Source organism: Mauremys reevesii, linkage group 3, assembly GCF_016161935.1.
Source record: "Mauremys reevesii isolate NIE-2019 linkage group 3, ASM1616193v1, whole genome shotgun sequence".
In the NCBI taxonomy this organism is placed as follows: Eukaryota; Metazoa; Chordata; order Testudines; family Geoemydidae; genus Mauremys; species Mauremys reevesii.
In genome coordinates, this window is record NC_052625.1 from 176,424,417 (window position 1) to 176,445,743 (window position 21,327).

General features: G+C 43.8%; 1 protein-coding gene across 2 annotated transcripts in view; it reads left to right on the top strand.

Moving 5' to 3' along the window:
* RNF144A (ring finger protein 144A) overlaps positions 1–21,327 on the top strand; it is a 99,284-nt gene that overhangs the window by 65,865 nt on the left and 12,092 nt on the right. For both annotated transcript variants that reach the window (XM_039532447.1, XM_039532446.1), the window contains exons 3-5: positions 16,198–16,302; positions 16,509–16,569; positions 19,798–20,005. In XM_039532447.1, the coding sequence (XP_039388381.1) occupies positions 16,198–16,302; positions 16,509–16,569; positions 19,798–20,005 (374 nt within the window). The remainder of the gene's footprint in view (positions 1–16,197; positions 16,303–16,508; positions 16,570–19,797; positions 20,006–21,327) is intronic.

A 21,327-nucleotide genomic window follows, 5' to 3' on the forward strand; every position in this document is an offset into this window, starting at 1 on the left:
ATTTCAAATTGGGGGAAAAAATGTGAGTGAGACACCTGGGACAAATACCGTGCCCATTCAGTTAAAAATAAGAATTGCTTCATTGTGCCCTTGTTTAGGGAGTGATTGGTCAAGTATGTAAAAGGATATGAAATAATTTCATGCAAAACCAGTCTGTTGCTCATAGGATAGTTTTTATATTCACAGCTAGGTTTTGCACATCTTTATTCCCTAAATCAGCTGCTGGATATTTTAGTTTAGTTTCACTGTAACTTCCAAATGGTAGCCCAGAGAAGAACTGCCACACCAGGTATGTTTCCCTGACATGTTCCCTACTGTTGCTCACTTCTTCCATTCTTCCCGGTAGAATATCATTATTGCTTTCTATTTCTAGATAAATCATTGGCAAGTGCTGATAAACTGTGCCCTAGGAACAGTTTAAGTAAACTTAACATGGAGACATTAACTTAGTGTCTCCAATTCAATCAGGTACATTAATCAGTTCTTAGAATTAGTATTTGTTTATGCTCAATAGTCTGCTCAAGACAGTGCATTACACAAATACCTAAACAGTCCATCTCTCTCGATACTTACATGGCCCTCAGCGCAGTAGTGTTTGAGGACCTCAGAAACATGAATGCATTTATTCTTGCAATCTCCCTGTGAGATAGGGAAATATTATTATCCCCCTTGTAGTGATGGGGAATTGAGACAGCCTGACTTCCCCAAGGGGTAGACAGGAAGTCAGGCAGAGCTGGGAATTCAACTGAGAATTCATGAATGCCTTAAACACAAGGCCTCAGTCCCTGCCCTGAAGCGTTTACAGTTTAACAAATTACATTGACAACTGCAATTGATTTTTACCAAGGGCCAAATCCTAAACCTATTGAAATCAGTGGAAAGGCTTCCATTGACTTCATCAGTCTTTGGATTAGGCCCTAGATACAGTGGACTAGTGAATCCATCGTACAGCTCCTCCAGTGTCGGTGAAACTACACCAGCAAAATGTTCAACTCAGTATGTGTTTACGCTCTTGACAGACCAGTGCATGCAAAGTTTTTGTGCAAGTGCTATGACGGAAATACAGAATATATATAATATCGTAGCACATTGGTTAAAAAATGTGAATGGTATTTTTGTGATGATTTTCTCTGTGTTAGTTCTAGAGTCACTTTCTAACATATTATATATAGAGAGAGCAAGAATATTTTACTCTCAAAGCAGCCTTTCAGTGCGGTACTAGGACAATGAATGCAGAACTTAGATCAATGTGCTGATTTGCACAGACAGAAATATTATAGCGTTGAGGAATCTTTGCCCCCTGAATGACCTCAGAAGTGCTAGTGTCAGAATCTCATGAAGGATTATCTCCTCCCAACATTAACACAATACCACAACATTGCTATTTGGAAAGATAGCATGCGGGTATTGTTTCCTTTTGCATACCGGCTGACTTGCCAGTGAATTGAATGGAGCCGATTATGCCTTAGCAGCAGAGGAGTGGCAAAGACACTACAATTTCCCATCATATTATATTTAGCCAGTTGTGATGGTTTTTACAGTATTCCATTATGGGCTTTATCAGTGTGATTGTTAATGCACATACAATGACTGTGAGCTCTCTAAATTTTGTGTACACAGTGAAATCCATTGGGAATATTTCAGCTGCTGTGTAGTGTGCTACAGTTGCAAAAATCTAGGGAATGTGAGGAAAATAAACTACCTGCTGTTACTATCCTTTTGAGTGTTAGTCACAAGAAAAGCTATTACCTTTGTCCTCCTGGAAGCCAAACTATGTCTAAGCTATTATCATGTTTAAAGCTAAATTGCATTTATGTTGGCATCTGTATTCAAACTGCAGATTTTTAAAATCATTGTACTGTCGTTTTTTGTTAGTCACCTTCACCAGTGGAAGTTAGCGAACAGCAGACGGCTTATACAGTGCTAAGTCTTCACTGCAATGTACAATCCTAATTTTGGGGATGTGGTGGTTCAATTAATAGTCACCTAGAGTTGGAAAAATAAATCCATACATTTTCCGTTTAAAATTAGCACCTAAACACTGTTCTTATGAGCACCATAATCCTACTTTGTTTGGGATCAAAGTGCATCAAGGGCCTCAAAATTTTGCTCTAAGAATATTCGCATTCAAATCTTTTGTTTGTGGGGTTTTGGCCCAACAATCAAACCAGTTATTACTTAGTCCTTTGTCAGGCTTTGGCTTGACTGGATAACAGAATGGGTTGGCTAGCACGTTCTAAACCTCAGGACTGAAATATTGATCCTGTTGAAGTAAAAGGCAAAACTCACATAGACTTCAGGATTCACGCATAATGTAGCCAAGGCCAGTTGTAATTTTAGAACCTACCAACTGGTAAAGCTAACATCGCTGGGCAGGGGGCCTAGGCTTCAACTCAAACAGCTTAGCGCATGCTAAAATACAATTGCCTCCTCTATGCTCGAGGTTTAGAATGTGCTAGCTAGCGTGTTCTGAATAACACCTTTCATACTCAAGACAAACCCTTGGGCAAAGCTCCATTTGGTTTTCCCATTGTTTAAAATGTTTCTGTTCTTAGACTGTGCCCATCACCATGAAATCTGAGTGCCTTCTAGAGGAGCTTTTTGTGACATAGAACCACAAGTCACAGATGTTAGTTTTCTTCCTCCGTCTCCCCAGGGGGCAAATGTGTGGGGAACTTTTTAAAAATGAAATCCATCTTTTGTACACTGTGCTATCTTTTTATAGTATCACGGACGAGGTCAAAGAAGCATGTGTGGCATTTGCAACAGAAAATGGTGAGGTTTGAGGTGGTGCTTAGACCCTGCAAGAGTTTGTTCCACAGCCTTGGACAACATCCCAGAAAGTTCTGCCTTCTGCACTGAGCTTCACCCTTGTGGACAGCTCCTTTGGGCCTGAGGAATGCAGATGTTGACCACAGCCCTCATCCTGCAGATCTCACTAATCTTTTAGGAATCTTAGACTCTCTCTTTCTTTGTTGATTTCTCAGTCGATAAGATAGAACCATATGAAACAGGCTTTCACTCTGCTCTACATGTGGATAGTCTCCACCAGCTGTTACTGGGTCCCTTTCACCAAGAGTACAGTCTGCCTCCCTTTTGGCTTTCCTGGTTCTACCCGCTGCCTGAGTAACTCAGGTCATTGCTTTATTTAGGCCCCTTTTTGTTGTTGTTACAGCTTAAAGATACTTACCTTGTAACGGTAGGGTCTCCCTTTCCTTCCTATACCTAGCTTTCTTGATCTTCTGATGGCTGTCAGTGGTCACTTTCCTCTTTCTTTCCTCTACCATCATGATTGGAACAGAGCACTCAGAACTGCTTAGGTCTTGAGTTGGGAGACAAGCAAGAGAGAAAGCAGCAAAGAGTCCTGTGGCACCTTATAGACTAACAGACGTTTTGGAGCATGAGCTTCGTCAGATGCATGTATTCACCCATGTATTCACCCATGAAAGCTCATGCTCCAAAATGTCTGTTAGTCTATAAGGTGCCACAGGACTCTTTGCTGCTTTTACAGATCCAGACTAACACGGCTGCCCCTCTGATACTAGGCAAGAGAGAGAGACTTAATTATCTTGTTCTCCCTCATTCCAAAGCTACAGCTGTTCTCTCTTACCCTCCCTCTCCCCCGCCCCCCGGATGCAGACTGAACAAAGAACAGTGTGGAAGTGACCAGGTAAGGTTGGCTTCCTTCCCAGTTAGGCACTGGTTTATCTCTGGTTGATGGGGGGAAACCTGCCTTTGGGAGACATCTCCCTGCTGTTCTAAAGCAGGGCTTTTCGTCCCCTCCACTGAAAGGAGCTATCCTGATCATTTTAAAGTGTGGGGGTTTTAAAAAGATTTTTCCTTGTGAATATTCACAAGAATTAGTAACTTTTTAACAGGCGTGTTGTTCTTCACCATTCCATTGTGATGCATCGAGCCCTTTCACTAAACAAATACAAACACTCTTTAGGCAAGATGAATAGAGCAGACTCGTAGCAGTGGAGTTGTGTTCGTACAGTGTCTAGCACAATCAGTTCCTGATCCATGACAGGGGCTCTGAGGTGCTACCACAATAAAAATAATAATGAAGTGGCCTAATCCTAGAAGAATGAACTTGCAGCTGGGAATCGTGGACTCCTGACTTGCTGTCAGGCCTTGGTCCAGTCAGTTCACCTCACTCTTTGCTATCATGTTGCAAAATGAGATTAATACTTATCTTCATCACTTGAATGTCATGAAAACTAGTGGGTTATCATCTGTGGGCTGGAATATGTAACGTGAAGGCCAGTCATTTCCTGCAGCTATACATTTCGCCAACACCTAAGGCATTCATCCTATTCTGTCACAAGAAATCTTCCTCAAACTGCATCATAAGGGAATATGTATTCTGTTTGCATAACAAGGGTTTTAGAATTCCTTCCTACATATGGGGTTGTTGAAAACAGACTAAAACATTTAGTTTAAAGTTTTAAAATGTAGTTTATATGAATCAAAATAAATTGTTAGCTGTTATCTTGAACTATTATATGCGTTTTCTTCAACAAAAGCCTCAAACCCTTTTATTTACTATCGCTTTGGAAAAGTTGCAGTTTTCTTCCCTTTTTTTATAATAGAAGTGCTGAAAAAGTAAATATAAGAGCAGCTGATGAATTGCTACAGTGGCCTTGGATTCTGGCTTGGAAATACTGTAGGTGGTGATCCACAGTACTGAGCAGTGTTAATGAGTTTGTGGCAGTCTCATGTCATAATTCTGACTGACAACAATTTTCAGAAGAGGGCTAGAGCATGATTCACGGGGACCTGGGACCAAACCTAGATTTGAAGTGTGGGGATGCAGTGGTGTGAGAGCCTAGGCATCATGAGGTGAGTGAACTGGGGCTGGTCAGTAAGTCAGGGATGGGGTGATTCTCCCCAAGGCCTTAGCTGTAGCAGGGAGGGGAAGGGGGATTCAGGGAGGGGGAACAGGCTGACTCACCTTGGGACTCAGTGCAGCGTGGGGGTTTGAGTATCAGTTGGGGGGGGGGTGTCCATGCCCTGTTCTCCCCAGGCTTTTGGATGCAGCAGGAGAGGGACTGGGGAGGGAGGGGGCCCACGCTTTTCTATTCTACCTCAAACACCCTGCTGAGAGCAAACATCTTTTCCCTCTTCCCTGGGTATAATTGCGGCCCTACCTCCCCAAATGCCACCTATGGATGAGCTGCTTATAGCCTTGGGGGTGTGGGGGAGGTAAGTTGCAACTCTGCTCACCTCGCTGTGTGTTCTTTGGAGTACAAGGCACTGGGTTCGGGGGAGACTGAATGGGGTATCTGGGGTGCAAGGGGCTGTCAGTGGGGGTGTTAGTGGGACTTTCAGTGGAGTTGTTGGTGGGGTGGAGGGAGCAGTAGGGTTAGCAATGAGGATTGGGGGGAGTTGGGCTTGGGAGTGGGGAGGCTTCCTGAAACTAATTTGAAAACGTAGGTGAATATGTCTGGAACTCATATTTGGAAATGGGACACAGCAGTGAGAGAGTGACAGCAGAGGGCCCAGTTCACAGCTATTTGTTGCCAGAGCATGAGCATAGAGGATAGGCACCCTGGTTCATAGTACTTTCTCTCCGATCACGCCACAGTGTGACCAGAAAGAAACACATCACACAGCTCCCAGCTGTTGTATGTTGTCTTTGTGCTGATGGACAAGGTGCCTGGATACCAAGGACCAAAATGTTGGTGGAACCTGGCCAGGTAGGTTGTAATGTACCACTGACTGTCTGTGTGGACGGACTATCCATGGTGACCCAATAATACCTTATGGGGAACGCTGTGGAGCACTCTGTTTAGAAGAAGCACTCTGTGTATGTACTGGAGTATTATCTATTTTCCATTAGTATGGTCAGGCCCTTGGCCCCACGGTCCTGTGCACAGTGCAGACACCCAAAGAAATATGGTCTCTGTGCTCATCTTCTGAGAAAACAAGTGATTTACGAGGGTAGGGGTGATGGGTGAAAATCAAATATGTAGAATTTTTTATACGTAGATTCTCTTGCAACTTCTGTCCTGATAATTATAAGTACATAAAATGCCAAATCTCCCCATCTGCTCCTCCAGCCATTATAAACTGGCTGATTTCTTACAAGCATTACAGTAAAGGTGAATCCTGAGGGTGTTAGTCTTACATATAGATCAACGAGACCTTCCAAGCTCAGTGTTTCCGTTTCTCTTCTTACTTGAGATATTTGACAGGAAACAGGCTTTTGTTTTTGAGCTCATTTATTTCCTGCTTGTTGGTCCTAATCTGGCATGCTAATGATTTCCACAGCGATCAGTTATAATGTCTCAAAGGATTTTTAGCTTCAGCTCTACTACATGTCTAATGCTTTAGAAGCCAACAGGGCTTCTCTTCAGAGAAATCTTTCTCTACACAACCCTATCCTTGATGATGGAGCAAGAAGGATTGTACATGACTTTGACAGCCATGGTTTTAGGGCCACCTCCCTCTGCCCAAACTAGTGCAGAAATCCCTTAATGCAGTAGAATGGCAGTTGTTCTGCCCAGGGTAATAGGTTGCAGCAAGGCACAGCACAGAGGAACACTGTTATTCTCTGGATAGCGCACACAGATGTTCCCTGGGGGTGTTTGCTGCATCAATGGGAAAAGGAGCAGGCACATGACCACCAAATTCACAGTCCATTTTGGTCAATTTCACAGTCATAGGATTTTAAAAATTGTACATTTCATGATTTCAGCTATTTAACTCTGAAATGTCACAGTGTTGTAATTGTAGGGGTCCTGACCCAAAAGGGAGTTGAGGGGTGGGCTGCAAAGTTATTGTAGAGGGGATTGCGGTACTGCTACCCTTACTTCTGTGCTGCTGCTGGCGGCGGCGCTGTCTTCAGAGTTGGGCCGCTGGAGATTGGTGGCTACTGGCCAAAAGTCTAGCTGTGAAGGCAGAGCCGCCGCCAGCAGCAGTGCAGAAGTCAGGAAGTAAGGTGTGGTATGGTATTGCTACCTTTACTTCTGTGATACTGCCTGTAGAGCTGGGCCCTCAATCAGCAGCCACCACTCTCCGGCCGCCCAGCTCTGAAGGCAGCAGTGCAAAAGTAAGAGTGGTATGGTATTGCCACCCTTACTTCTGCACTGCTTCTGGCGGGGCGCTGCCTTCAGAGCTTGGGCACCTGGCCAGCAGCCACCACTCTTCAGCCGCCCAGCTCTGAAGGCAGCACAGAAGGGTGGCAATACCGCCACCCCCCTGCAACTCCCTTGTGGGTCTGGGCCCCCAGTTTGACAAACGCTTGTCTCCTCTGTGAAATCTGTATAGAGTAGGGTAAAAGCTCACAAAAGACAAGATTTCACGGGGCGGGGAGACCAGATTTCGTGGTCCGTGATGCGTTTTTCATGGCTGTGAATTTGGTAGTGCACCACACATGCTTAGTGGGGTTTATGACTATGTGGATCTGCTGGCTAAAAACCCCTGGGTAATGGTAGAGCTCGGGCAGGACTTACTAGTACAGTCCATGGACTATATTGGTAGCTCTGCCCCCCGCACTGGGTTTTTTAATTAGTGAATTTGCACAACTGGAGCCCTGGTGGCCACTTCACTTACCTTGGCTCTAGTAGTTGAGGGGTAGAGTTAAGTTATGTCCAAGGTTTCATACAAATCCTGCTGACTAAAGCTGCTTAGTGGATCCAGTGGATCCATGTGCTCCCTGGTTGGTGCCACCTACTTTTTGTACCATATTGGGTCTTTGACGCTGGAATTGTGGGCACCTTCCTCCACTGGAGCCCCTATTCTAAGCAGACCACTCAGTACTGAGGGATCTGTAGTGCTGGTTTATGCCAACCAGCATAATTTGTCCACTCATTTGAGTATCGTGGCTCCGTTGTCACCCAGGAGAGAGGTTGCTTTGCTGACATGAAGCATGGAATCAGGAAGACTATGGGTGTTATGCATGCTCTTTGATGGTGTCTTCTGTCTCAGGGCCACATATCAACTCAGACTAAGATGTGTACCTATCAAACAGCAGTGGCTTCTGTCCTTTTGTATTGCTCTGAAACAGGGACCTCCACAGAGACACAATGCTGCATGCTTTCATTGTGAAACAGCAATGATATTTTGAAGGCAAATGGTGGTGTCATCATGTTACAAATGAGGATGTCAGGCGCTGGAACAACTAGCCTCCAATGTCTTCCCACGTGACTCAACATCAGCTCAGGTGGCTTTGCCATCTGCGCCATATGCTGGAGTCCATACTATCCCACCAGCTTTGTGTTGGATCCAACAAAAGATGGATGGAGAAGACCTTGCAGACAGCCACATGCACACTAGAGGGGTGTCATGGCTTCCGGCCTTGCCCCCTTTAGCCTTAATATAGAGCTTTGTTTCAAAGAACAGGTCTATAAAAATGATCATTTTCAAAAAGGAATAACTGGGATAAAGATCTGTCTAGCACACATCTGTCACCATGGTATCTAGGTGATCTATGGGAATGGATGCAGTAATATATTACTTGACTTTTTAGTTGACATATGGTCAATCACTGCTGTTTTAAGGAGGAATCCCTCCCACAGTCACTTCAGTTGCCTTTTACAAATCTCTCCATGATTAAATGTGCATAGATGCTGTGTAGTAAATTGCTTGTCAGCCAAGTAGGATTAGTGTGGTGCTAAGAAGAAATCTAACTAGATTTGTAGATGCCACAGAGCATCTTGCACACTGGAGAAGCAGTGATGGGGGAAAGTTGTATACTGGAGCTTCTCAAGGTTAAGTACCTTCTCTTTCAGTGATTACAAAGCAGCGGTCATGCTGGTAGCTTTGCTGCCAGCCTTTTACATAGTAGAGCCACACAAGCTATTAGATGGGAAAGAAGCTTAAAAACAGCAAACAAAGCTACCTTTTTGTATTTTCCTTGTATTTTGCTTTAGGGATACATTGCATACCATGTCCCAGCTCTGCTGTGTAGTCAAAAGCCAGACACTGGGAGGTGGGTAAAACTGTCTACCAGTTTAACCACTTCATCTGCTAAACTGGCTGCGAAATTGAAATTGTCAATCTGATATGTTACATAGGATATCTCGCTATGTGCAGATAGCAAGGGAATAAATACAGCATTGCTGAGTCTTCCTTAGAAAGCAATTTCTTCTCCCCAAATGATTTTTCACTTATTTTACATGTGAGGATGTGCAACAAAAGTACACAGAATGATCGTTTTGTAAAGCAGAAGATCATCTTTCATAGCAAAACCACACAACTTTGTAAAATGTAACTTGCAAAGAAGAGAGAGAGAGAGAGAACATTGTGTATCTGTTACTTCCATTTCTCATCTCTGTCTGTCTAAACCCATCACTGTAGTATTTGAGCAGCTGTCTACTATCCTTTCACCAGAAGAGTTACACATGGCTCAGAATGTAGATTGGGAGCTGTAACAAACCAAATGTAAACTGCTTTGAGACATAGGACATCACAGATTTCATTCTTTTACAGAGTTTAAGGCCAAGAGGGACTGTTATGGTTATCTAGTTTGACCTCCTTCCTAACATAGAACTTAAAATGTCAACTAGTAATTCCTGCATCTAGCCCAGCAGACACCAGGCAGTGATGAGAGCAGTGCCCCCAGCGGGGGTGAAAACAGAAGAGGCAGCTCCCCCTGCATCCTGCAACCATGTGTGTGACTGAACTGAGGGAGCTTCTTCAAGAAACAATGCTCCTGACAGCAGACAGGCTCCTCTTAAAGCAAGCAGTGAAAGGACAGCAGCATTCCTACAAAATCCATTATATTCAAAATCCTGGACCACTGCATGAAACAAGAATTCTTCGAGACAGCAGCCTGGAGAAAGGGTCAAGGGTGTAAGGAGATTTGTTGGACCAGGGAAGGTGTGTGAGGATGATGATAATGGTCACCTCGATTTTTGAGGATTTGTCAGCCATCATAGTTTGGTACTAATGCGTCTTTGCATAACACCACAGCCCAGTTTGGGAAGAACAGCCTTCACTGAACTGGCCACAGAGCCATTTGCCTAGTTGTATTGATTGCTTAGTTGTTTCCGTGCCTGGCACTGTGCTTCCAGCTGCTCCAGGTGATTCTTCTCAAAGTCATGGACACCCAGCCTTACGATGTGGTGCCATGCAGTACCATCAATCGCCAGTTGCTCAAAGAAATGTGTGTTTGCACAGATTTTGTTTGAGTGCCTTTGAAACATTACATGTGCCCTCCTCGCTTACGATTGCTGGGGTTTAATTCAGAATGTAAGACTTGTGTTAGAACCATAGCATCATAGGGCTAAAAGGGACCGTAAAGGTCGTCAGGTCTCAGGCATTCAAATTACATGGCCAGTCCATCTCAACTGGCGCAGATCATATTAGCCTCGATGCTGACCAAATCAGTTTTCACCAGGATTTCAGTATTGGAAACCTGGTCCTGCCATTTGATGCCCAGCAATCACTGTAGGTATCACAGACGGAAACTATCTAGCTTTTTAATGTGTTGTTAATAGGTCCGTGTTTCACACCCATAGAGCAATGTCATGAGGACAACAGCATTATAGACTTTGGTGTTTTGTCTACACAGATTCCATGTTGCTTCCAGGTTCAGTGAGAGGCGACCATATATGCGCTGGCTTGCATCCACTTTGCGGTCAATTGTCACTTAATTGTTCAACATGCTGCTAAGATAAGTAAACTATTTGACAGCTTGGAGCATGATACATTCCAGGCTTATTGAAGGATCTTGGTAAGGTTGTTTAAGAACTGGCTGATACAGGTTTCAGAGTAGTAGCCGTGTTAGTCTGTATCTGCAAAAAGAACAGGAGTACTTGTGGCACCTTAGAGACTAACAAATTTATTTCAGTATAAGCTTTCGTGGGCTACAGCTCACTTCTTCGGATGCATAGAATGGAACACACAGACGGGAGATATTTATGCATACAGAGAACATGAAAAGGTGGAAGTATGCATACCAACAGAAAGAGTCTAATCAATCAGCAGGAGAAAAAAAACTTTTGAAGTGATAATTGAGATTACCCATAGAAGGTGTGAGGCTGATACAGAACTTTGGTTTTCGTTTGCAAGATGGTGAGGCCAAAGTTAGGTTGGTAAGCACAGCTGTTTGTGAGATCTTTTAGTGCTGCTTCAGAGTGCACCATCAGGGCACAATTATCCAGCATGTTCCTGGATCAGCATTTCTGTCACCTTGGTGTTTGTATATAGATGAGCAAGATCAAAGAGCTTACAAGTCCAGAGGTGAGTAAAGATGCCATTTGAAGCACCACAAAGGGCTTCTTTCAGCATCACAGCAAAGAATAGACCAAAAAGGCTAGGAGCAAGGACACATCCTTGCTTTGCCCCTTTTATGATTGGAAATGGATCTGTTATAATTGCCAAATTATGTTAATACATTTGTCTGGACATCCAGATTTAGCCAGCAATTTCCATCCAGTAGGGCAGTGCAGGTGGGCTGCATACAATGCCTTGGTTAGATTGAGAACCACAATGTACAAAGGTTGGTGATGTTTCCTACATTTTTCCTGTAATTATTGAATTATGAAAATCATGTCAGGAGTGCTCCACGGAGCACAACACCAATGTTGTAACTCAGAACTTTTTTGATGATTTGGGTCAGGAGTTGGTTCAAGAGGATCCGTACAAGAATCTTGCAGGTCACAGAAAGCAAAGAGATACTGAGATAGTTATCACAGGTGCTCTTCGAGTTTTTTATAAATGGTGACAATGTTGGAATTTTTCAGTTGTTGCGTTATCATTTCCTGAAGCCAGATATGTGAGAAAAATTCAAAGAACTTGTGAATGAGATTTCCTCCATGGTGGGAAAACCTAGGTTGGAAAGGGATTGGGACCAGTGGATTTATTATTTTTTCATTTACTTGAACAGCATTCAGTGCCTCGGCTCGTATGGGTGGATTGGCAAATTGTGTTGGGAGGAGGAAAGTGAGGACAGAAGGGAGTGGAAAAGGCAGGGAAAATGGTAGTGTGCACATGTGCAGGGGAATGTGGAGGTCAGGAGCTGGGGGAAACTGGCCAGTGTACACTGGCTGCTTTACTCTCCCTTGCTGAGAAACAAAGGTATCTTGAGTTATGAAAGCGACGAAAAGTCCTGTGGCACCTTATAGACTAACAGACATATTAGAGCATGAGCTTTCGTGGGTGAATACCCACTTCGTCGGATGCATGTAGTTGTGAAGAACTTCTCTGAGCAGGACTTCCATCACCTCAGATACTGATCTACTGAGACTAAAGAATTAATGTTTGTATAATTAGTTCACAGTTGCCAAGTTTAATGCAGCTGCAATGACATGTTTACATTTTTTGTTTATTTACAAGTTTTAAGTATTGTTAGTAAGGACACATGACAAATGTAATGGAAATTGTTTTTTTTAGATACAGATGATTCTTCTTAGTCCAGTTACAAGGAAAATAAAAATGCTGCTTAACTTATTGGTATTCACAAGAGCCTGCATGTAGGAGGTGGATGCCTTTGTCACTTTCTCTCACCCATTCCATCCAGTAGGCAGCTAATCTCAATTCCTCTTCCTTCCTAGGAAATTTGTTACATAGCACTGATCATTTTATAGGTCATTTTCAGTGATTGCACTCAAATAGCAATTCATGGATAGTTGTTTTTTTTAATCACTTTATTCCTAGAAGAACAAAGGGGCAATCTTACAAAAGGTATAACAGAAGGAAAATCCTACAGTAATTTTACTGGGATGGTTTAAAAGGGATAGCATCAAGGTTAGTTACTGAGCCCTGGATTGTGAACTGGGCACATAATCTGTTATGTATTTCATTCCCTGTGTGGACATAGTGATGTGCTGATGCAATGGGGAATTTCTAACCGTGCTACCAGTTTTGGTTTTCTAATGCTGGTGGCACCTCATGCATTCACTTCCAGGCAGTGGGCGGGAGGAGAGATCCACCCAAAAGGAGGGAGTTCACACTGATGCTTCTTCAGCCCCAGGAGCCTCTGTTTTATGGGAAAGAGAATTTTGAACAGACAGAGCCTCGCCTGAAATAAAACCCCTGTGGGACAGGACTTGGGACAGATTCTGCCTGACACTTACTGGCTTCAAGGCAGCAGCTGGGTTCCTAAGCAGATGTAGCAGGGGAAGCCCATTTTGGCTTGCCTGGTATTAAGAGTATGGGGAGCTCAATGATAAGTTAGTGGATAGAGAAGGCTCCGAGTATTGGACAAGGCAGGGATGAGTTACTCCGTTCCCTAGAGGATATTAGAAAAGGGAAACGTATGTTTGACTGGCTTTGGCAAAGGACCTAAACAGGGTGGTGAAGAGAATTGCCAAATTAATCATTAATGATGGTAAAGTGCACTGAGCTCAAAAAGTGTTCTTTTAAGTGCTAAGTGTTGTCATTAAATATATATGCTGTTTCATCTGAATCCACGCTCACCATTTACAGATGTGGGGGGGATGGGAAGAGCCGACAATGGCACCATGGTAGGACTGATACCTCTGCCACTGGTGGTGCTGAGATCCACAGCCCAGGGCCCTGGTCTCACAGATTTCAGCTGTCTGTGGTACACCTCTACCCTGATAGAACGCGACCGGATATAACGCGGTAAAGCAGCGGGAAGTCCCGGTCCCTTTAAAGCGCCACCCGAGCCCCGCTGCTTTACTGTGTTATATTCAAATTTGTGTGGAGCCCCAGGCCCTTTAAATCCTCACCCAAGCCCCGCTGCCAGCACTCCGGCGGTGATTTAAAGGGACCGGGGCTCCCCACAGCAGCTGGAGCACCAGGCCCTTTAAATCCCCGCCGGGGCTCTGGCAGCCAGGCTCAGGCGGTGATTTAAAGGGCCAGAGGCTCCAGCCACTGCGGGGAGCCCCGGGCCCTTTAAATTCCCGCCCGAGCCCTGCTGCCAGAGCTCTGGTGGTGATTTAAAGGGACTGGGGCTCCCCACAGCAGCTGGAGCCCCGGACCCTTTAAATCCCCGCCGGGGAAGCCGGGACGGCGTACCGAACCAAACCCGATATAACGCGGCCTCACCTATAAGGAGATTTTTTTTACTCCCGAAGACCGTATTATATCGGGGTAGAGGTGTAGTTGCCAGCCATACTCCCAGCAGCCCCAGTCCCAGCAGAGCAGGAGACTGTAGATCAGAAACATTCCAGGAGCCAAGCATCTCCTGAAGTGAATCCCTGTCTCCGTTGCTTTTGTTCTGACAAAGGCAAGAAGATGGGCCTTAATATACTGTCCGCAAAGAGTTACTGTTGCTGTGGGAACAGTAACTTTTAAAAGTATCAGCTATTCAGTTTCTTTCTATTTTTCTCCAAGAAGCTGAGATATTGTTTCTTCTGGGAAAAAAAAACGCAACACCCCTCATAATGGGGAATCTGACAAAAGAATTTGTTGGGATATAAAGGGCTATATTGCCACCAATGGAGTAACACTCTGCAGTAGTTGAAATGATGATGATGGGAGAAAGCGAGGATTTTGCCACAGTCAAGATGCAAGAGGAGGAAGTCAAAATATCAGTGTGGGATTAAGAACAAATCCTCACAAAGGAGCCATGGAGGCAGGCTTAAAGAATGCACAGTGTGCATAGGGAAGACTGAAAGAGCAGAATATAAATGTGGATCTCTGCAGTTACTGGGTGCATTATATGTGATGGTATGATTAAGACTGGAGAAATTGTTCACCACTCATTATTTCAGTTGAAAGCCAATTGAGAGAACTTTAAAGTTTTATTTATTTATTTACTTGTGATTCTCCCCTGTAGAGCAGAGAGGGAAGTTTGAGTTGCTATTGTATTTCTAAGCATAACATGAGTCTACATGACTCCAGTTATTTCTGGCACTAGGTTGGTTGGGTTAGTTTGATCCAGCTTCTCAAATACTTACCATTGCACTGAAAATACTCAGTGATTTTGAGGTGAAGTAAATAAGTAAAAGTGAGATGTTGATGCTTAGGATGCTTCTGTCAGTTGGGAGATGGCAGGACTAAAGTGCTATTTATAATTTTGGGTATTTTGTTTCCATTGCCTAGAACTGGAGTAGGATGGTTTAGTAGTTTGAGCTTTACCTAGGCTCTCTGGAATCGGTGGTTTATATTCCAGCAGGGTTGACTCGTCCCTTCCCTGTTCCAAGGCAGATTGTGGGAGGGGAAGATTTATTCCAAAGATGAGTTTTGTGGAGGGAAGAGGAGGTCCAACTTCTCTAGCAGCAGCTTGGCGCATATTGATGTGGTGGTAGCCCTCCCTTCCACATGGGAGAGGGTGAGGTTGGGGAGGAATCTGGGTCAAGCCTTTAACTCAAAAGTTAGACACAGCCAGGTTTCAAAAATTTCTACCACTGGCCTATGGTACTGACATCATAAATCAAGAAGGTGGCAGCTGGTAAGAGGGGAGCTGAGGAGAGAGCCAGGGCAAGATGGCAGCCGAGGAGAAATAAGACTGGCTAAGGGTCATAAAGAAATGCTAGTACATCACATGGTATTGGCTTAATCTGATCCCTGTGTGGCTCATTTCATAAGCGAAGAGGTTTGCCCTTAGCCCAAACCACCCTTTTCCTCCCTCCAGTTGTGTGTTTTGCCATATACCACCCTTTTAGAGACCATAATTTCAATTCTGCTCTCTCTAAAGCTCAGTGGGATCCTTTGGGATGAAGAATACTACATATATGCAGCATTATTATTTATGAATTTATAATTGTTTTACTATGCAGGACATTCATATGGAAGTAGCTATTCTTTTTCGAGTCCTCATTTGTTCATTCTTCCTTCACATTGAGAATGAAATATATCCTCACCAAGAAGTTCAGTTAGTTATTTTCTGTGTAATGGGAAACAAGCCAAATAACCTTTCCCATTCTGTTGTACTTGACAGATGACTGTTAATGGGTAGCTACTGCTTACTAAGATGTTATGGTTTCCGGTGATATAAATCTGAGGGATTTATGAAGACTGGTTAATCTAATTTTCTTTTATTTTCCTAACATTCCATTTTACTTGCTTCTTATTTACTGTGTATTTTGTAACTGAGGCAGAGCCGTCTAATGAATAGAGCATGGAAATGTATTTCAGGAGATGTAGTTCCTGACACTTATTTAGTTTAGTGAATAACTTTGGAAAGTTTCTAAATGCGTTTGTCTATTTCCCCAGTTGTAAAAGGGAGATAGGAGATATTTACCCACCTCTGCAAAGTGATTTTAAATCTTCAGATGAGCAAGTCAAAGCATGAATAATTGATATTTGGAAGAATAGTTACACCCTCCTCTTTTACAGTGCCTGAAACAGTATGTGGAACTTTTGATCAAAGAAGGTCTAGAAACAGCAATTAGTTGCCCTGATGCTTCCTGCCCAAAACGAGGTCATCTACAAGAAAATGAGGTATGTTTTTACAGCACATTGGTTCTTTCAGTATATTCAGACGTGTCTTGCTCAGGGCATATTACAGCTGTTGTTTATGATTTAATATGATTTAAGCATATGATTTAATCATTTATAAAGGTTGAATGCTGGGTCTCCATTCATTTGGAATGCCTTGGATTATTGCTGTTCTAATTCATAATTTCTCTTTTTTTTTATTTTAACAGATTGAGTGTATGGTTGCATCAGAAATCATGCAAAGGTACAAGAAGCTACAGTTTGAAAGAGGTATACAGCGTGAAACATCAGCCTTTACTCCAGACCAATGGCTGGCTTCCAAATCTGTGGGAATAGTGTTACCCCCCCCCCCAGATTGATCCATGTCACAGAGATCAGACTGTGGTCCTGTGTGTGTTTATACAGTAGTGTTGGAGCCTTATATGATTTGTGAGCGGAAGAAAGCTCAAATTGTTTCTTCCTTTATCTGCTAGTGTGTGCATGTTGCCATGTACCATGTGATGGAAACTGAGTTGCAGACAGAAAACTGCTGCATATTGTATTAATATGCAGCAAAGAGTCCTGTGGCACCTTATAGACTAACGGACGTTTTGGAGCATGAGCTTTCGTGGGTGAATACCCACTTCGTCGGATGCATGGCTCATTCGAAGAGCCATGCATCCGACGAAGTGGGTATTCACCCACGAAAGCTCATGCTCCAAAACGTCTGTTAGTCTATAAGGTGCCACAGGACACTCTGCTGCTTTTACAGATCCAGACTAACATGGCTACCCCTCTGATATTGTATTAATATGTTACTGAAAGGGGAATTCTCTGGGCATCATGCACTTGTATGCTTTATATAGCACTAATGGTAGGATGGCAGTACCTAGGACTGTATAGAAATGTAGGGCTCCTCTATGGAGCCAATCTAAGTCCGGGTGCTGGAATCCTGCAAGAAAATTAGTGTTTGCAGTATTATAGCTGTGTTGAGTCCCAGGGGAGCAGAGAGACAGGGTGGGTGAGGTAATCTCTCTTTTTGGACCAAATTCTGTTGGTGGAAGAGAGAAGCTTTCAAGCTACACAGAGCTTTCTTCAGGTCTGGGGTAATTGTTGGTGAGGCATAGTGACAGGTGCATCTTGTTGATTCTAATCTGAATATGAGGGGTTTGTGTGGCACTCTAGGAGGCAAAGGGAACTTGAGTCTGGGTGGAATAGCTTAAGAACCGCTAACACTAGGGGAGAGAACTTAGACTGAGGTTTATGTTTGCTTATGGTTCTTTTAGCGACTGATCCAAACCCCATTGAATTCAATGAGACTCTTTCCACTGACTTCACTGGGCTTTGGATCAGGCCCTGAGTTACCAGTAAACCAGTCTCCAGGAAAACTAGATAATGTTCTCTTGCATTATTTTTATTTATTTTATTAATTTGTCATCTTTATTATGGCAGTGCCTATCAATCAACTTTAAATGGGGCCCCCTTGGCCTGGGCATTGTACAAACACTTCTATTGTGAGAATTTCACATCCCTACCAAATCTGAAATAAACTCTGTTAATTGTATAATTTTGTTCAATAAAATTTAAAATATCCCCTCCCCTTCTCACAGGCCGTTTTAACCCATAAGTTAAAAATGAACACTAACTTTGACTAACAAAGTTATTACAGACAATAAAGGGGAAGGGATGCAGATCAGGGTAAGTAAAGAACACGTCAGAGATCATCTGACCAATCTGAATGAATTCAGATCAGAAGAGCCTGATGCTATTCACCTCAGAGTGCTGACAGAATTAGCTGAAGAAATCTCAGAACCACTGGCAATAATAATTGCAAACTCATGGATGACAGGAGAGGTCCCAGAAGCCTGGAGAAGGGCTAACGTAGTGCCCATCTTTAAAAAGGGGAAAAAGGAGGCACCGGGGACCTATAGACCTGTCAGCCTGACCTTGATACCTGGGAAGGTATTAGAACAATGTATAGAATATTCAGTTTGCAAATACCGGGTGGATGCAGGGATAATCACTAGCAGCCAGCATGGATTTATAACAACAAATCATGCCAAACCAACCTGATTTCCTTCTTCAAGATATCTGGTTTGGTGGATAAGGGGGCATGCGATGGACATAATGTACTTGGACTTTAGCAAGGGTTTTGACATGGTCCTACCTGACATTCTGATAAGTAAGCTGGAGAAATGCGGGCTCGGTAGAACTGCCATTAAGTGGATACGTAATTGGTTAAACAGCTGCAAACAAATAGTAACTATTAATGGAATTATGTCAGATTGGAAGAGGTCTCAAGTGGGGTTTCACAAGGATCCGTTGTGGGGCCACTCTTATTTCACATCTTTATTAATTACCTGTAGATGGGTGTAGAGAGCATACCATCACATTTGCAGATGACACAAAGGGGTTGCAAACACTTTGAAGGGTAGAGCTAAAATTCAAAGGGATCTTGAGAAACTGGAGAACTGGGCTACAAATGAAATTCAGCAAAGACAAAGGTAAGGTGCTACACTTAGAGAAGAAAAACCAAATGCACAAATATAGAATGGGAAATAACTAACTGGGCAGCAGCTCTGCTGACAAGGATCTGGGAGTTGTGGTGGATCACAACCTCAGCATGAGTCATCAATGCGATGCTGTGGCAATAAAAAGCAAATGCAATTTTTGGTTGCTTTAACAGAGGCATAGCATGTAAGTCATGGGAGGTGATAGCACCATTCCACCCAGCGCGGGTTAGGCCTTAGCTGGAGTACTGTGTCCAGTTTTGGTCACTACTCTATAGAAAGGATGTAGAGAAACTGGAAAGGATCCAGAGGCAAACAACAAAGATGATCAAAGGGATGGAATGCAAGCCATATAAGCAAAGTCTGAATGAACTGGGGGTATGTTTAGTTTGGAAAAGAAGAGATTAAGTGGAGACATGATAGTGGTCTTCAAATACTTGAAAGGCTGCCATAAAAAGATTGGAGAAAAATTGATTTATTTTGAGGCAATGGATTTAAACTACAGCATAGCAGATTTAGATTAAATCTCAGGAAAAGCTTCCTAACTGTAAGAACAGTAGGACAATGGAACAGACTGCCTAGAGAGATCATGGAAGCTCCTTCACTGGAGGTTTTCACGAGGCTGGATAGCCATCTGTCTTGGATGGTTTAGACACAACAAATCCTGCATCTTGCCAAGGGGTTAGACTACATGACCCTTGTCTTTCCTATGGTTCTGTGATTCTGTGAACAACGTAAAAGCAATTAGTTCAGGCACTCTCGAAGTGCAGTGTTAGGGAGGTAGGCCCACATTTGCAAAAGTGGTCTCTAATTTTAGATATCTCTGATGCTGAATACATCTGCAAATCAGGCCATAAGTGACTGGGCAAAAAAAAACCTGGAGGCCTCTTTTGAAAACAGCTGGTCTGGTGAGCAATCTGAGCATGTGAGCATTCTTAAGCCGTATATAATTAAAGGACATTCCTGTAGCTGTCATTGACTCTGGTTATTTTATACTCTTTTTTTGCAGAAGTGCTTTTGGATCCATGTCGGACTTGGTGTCCATCTTCTGCCTGCCAGGCAGTTTGCCAACTTCAAGAATCAGGGCCTCAAAATCCCCAGCTGGTCCAATGCAAAGCTTGTGACATAGAGTTCTGCTCATCTTGTAAATCCAATTGGCATCCAGGGCAAGGCTGTCAAGAGAATATGCCAATCACCTTCCTCCCAGGAGAGACAAGGTACAGTACTGTAACTTGCCCAGTGGCAGCAGCACAGATATACTTGATGCGTAACGAGGAATATAACCTCATATCCAATCAAGAGGCCATTTTCTCCTGTTTGTTTTTTAAGTGATTGTCCTCAGCAACCATTCCAGTTCTTTTCTTTTAAGACACTGTGCTTGACACAGAGATGGATGGTGATGGCTCCCTTGGTGGCCTGGCTGTCCCACCACCACGGAGCAGGTGGAGCCAGTTAAAGCAGCACAGAGGGACGACCCAGGCTCCTGGCACCATCTGCAGCTCTGCTTGCCTATCCATCTGTTCCATCTGTTGTTCCATTGATGCCAATGACACATTCAGCCACCTCAGGTCCCCCTGCCCGCCACTGTTGCTGCTGTTCCAGGGGCTTGAGGGTTGGTTGATTCTGGTTTGCTACTTTAGGAGGCCTCTGTCAGTCGCACCATGATTGGTGCTCTTCCAGGAGCGAGGGAGTGATTCTTGAGCCCTGTTGAAGGCAGCATTAGAAGACCAGTTAGCAATTTCCACTGGTAGAGAATGCAGCTGCCCACCTGAATAGGGCAGGTCACTGTATGTACATAACACCTGTGCTCAGGCTTCATCCCTGGCTCCCTGTTCACTTCCTGTAGCAGTTCAAAATGTTGGTCACGATCGTTAAAGCCATGAATGGTCTGGGGCTTGGCTATTCTCAAGACTGCCTCTCCCCCTCTATCTTGTAGTGACAGCTGACTGGCTAGGTTGCTCTTGTTCTCAGTTCCTGGGTAAAACCCTACATAGCCTGCAGTGGGACTCTCAGCACCCCTAGATTTGGTACGCGCTCTCATTCACGCTCGGCCAAAGCGCAAGTGTGGTGAGCTTCATGGCATGTTTTGCTCAGCATTTTGCTTGATTTGTGTTTCTTTTCTGTAGGTTTAGAACATTTGGCGGTTGTCCTTGCAACTTGCTGGCGACCATTGTCCCAGCAGCAGTTTGTGCCAGCACGTGCTGGGAATGACAAATGTAATTTGTGTGTGCAAAACATTTTCCCATGGCGTGGTTGTCACGGGTGTGTGTCTCCTCTGATCTATCGGTCAGGAAGTAGTAACCAATCTGGAGTCAGGACTTTGTCCAGTCCCCTCCCCACCTCTCATCATCCTACAGGCTGGGAAACCTGTTGTTCTCCTGCCTCCCATTGGAGTAGCTTCTGTCAACACCTTTGTCTGAGGCTCCGTCCTTTTTTCCAGACCTTACAGAGTCCTAAAGTCTTCACTGAGCAGGAGGAGCTTGAAAACTCTTCCAGGAAATCAGGGAAGAAAAAGTGCTCCTTGGATGCCCCCTCACTC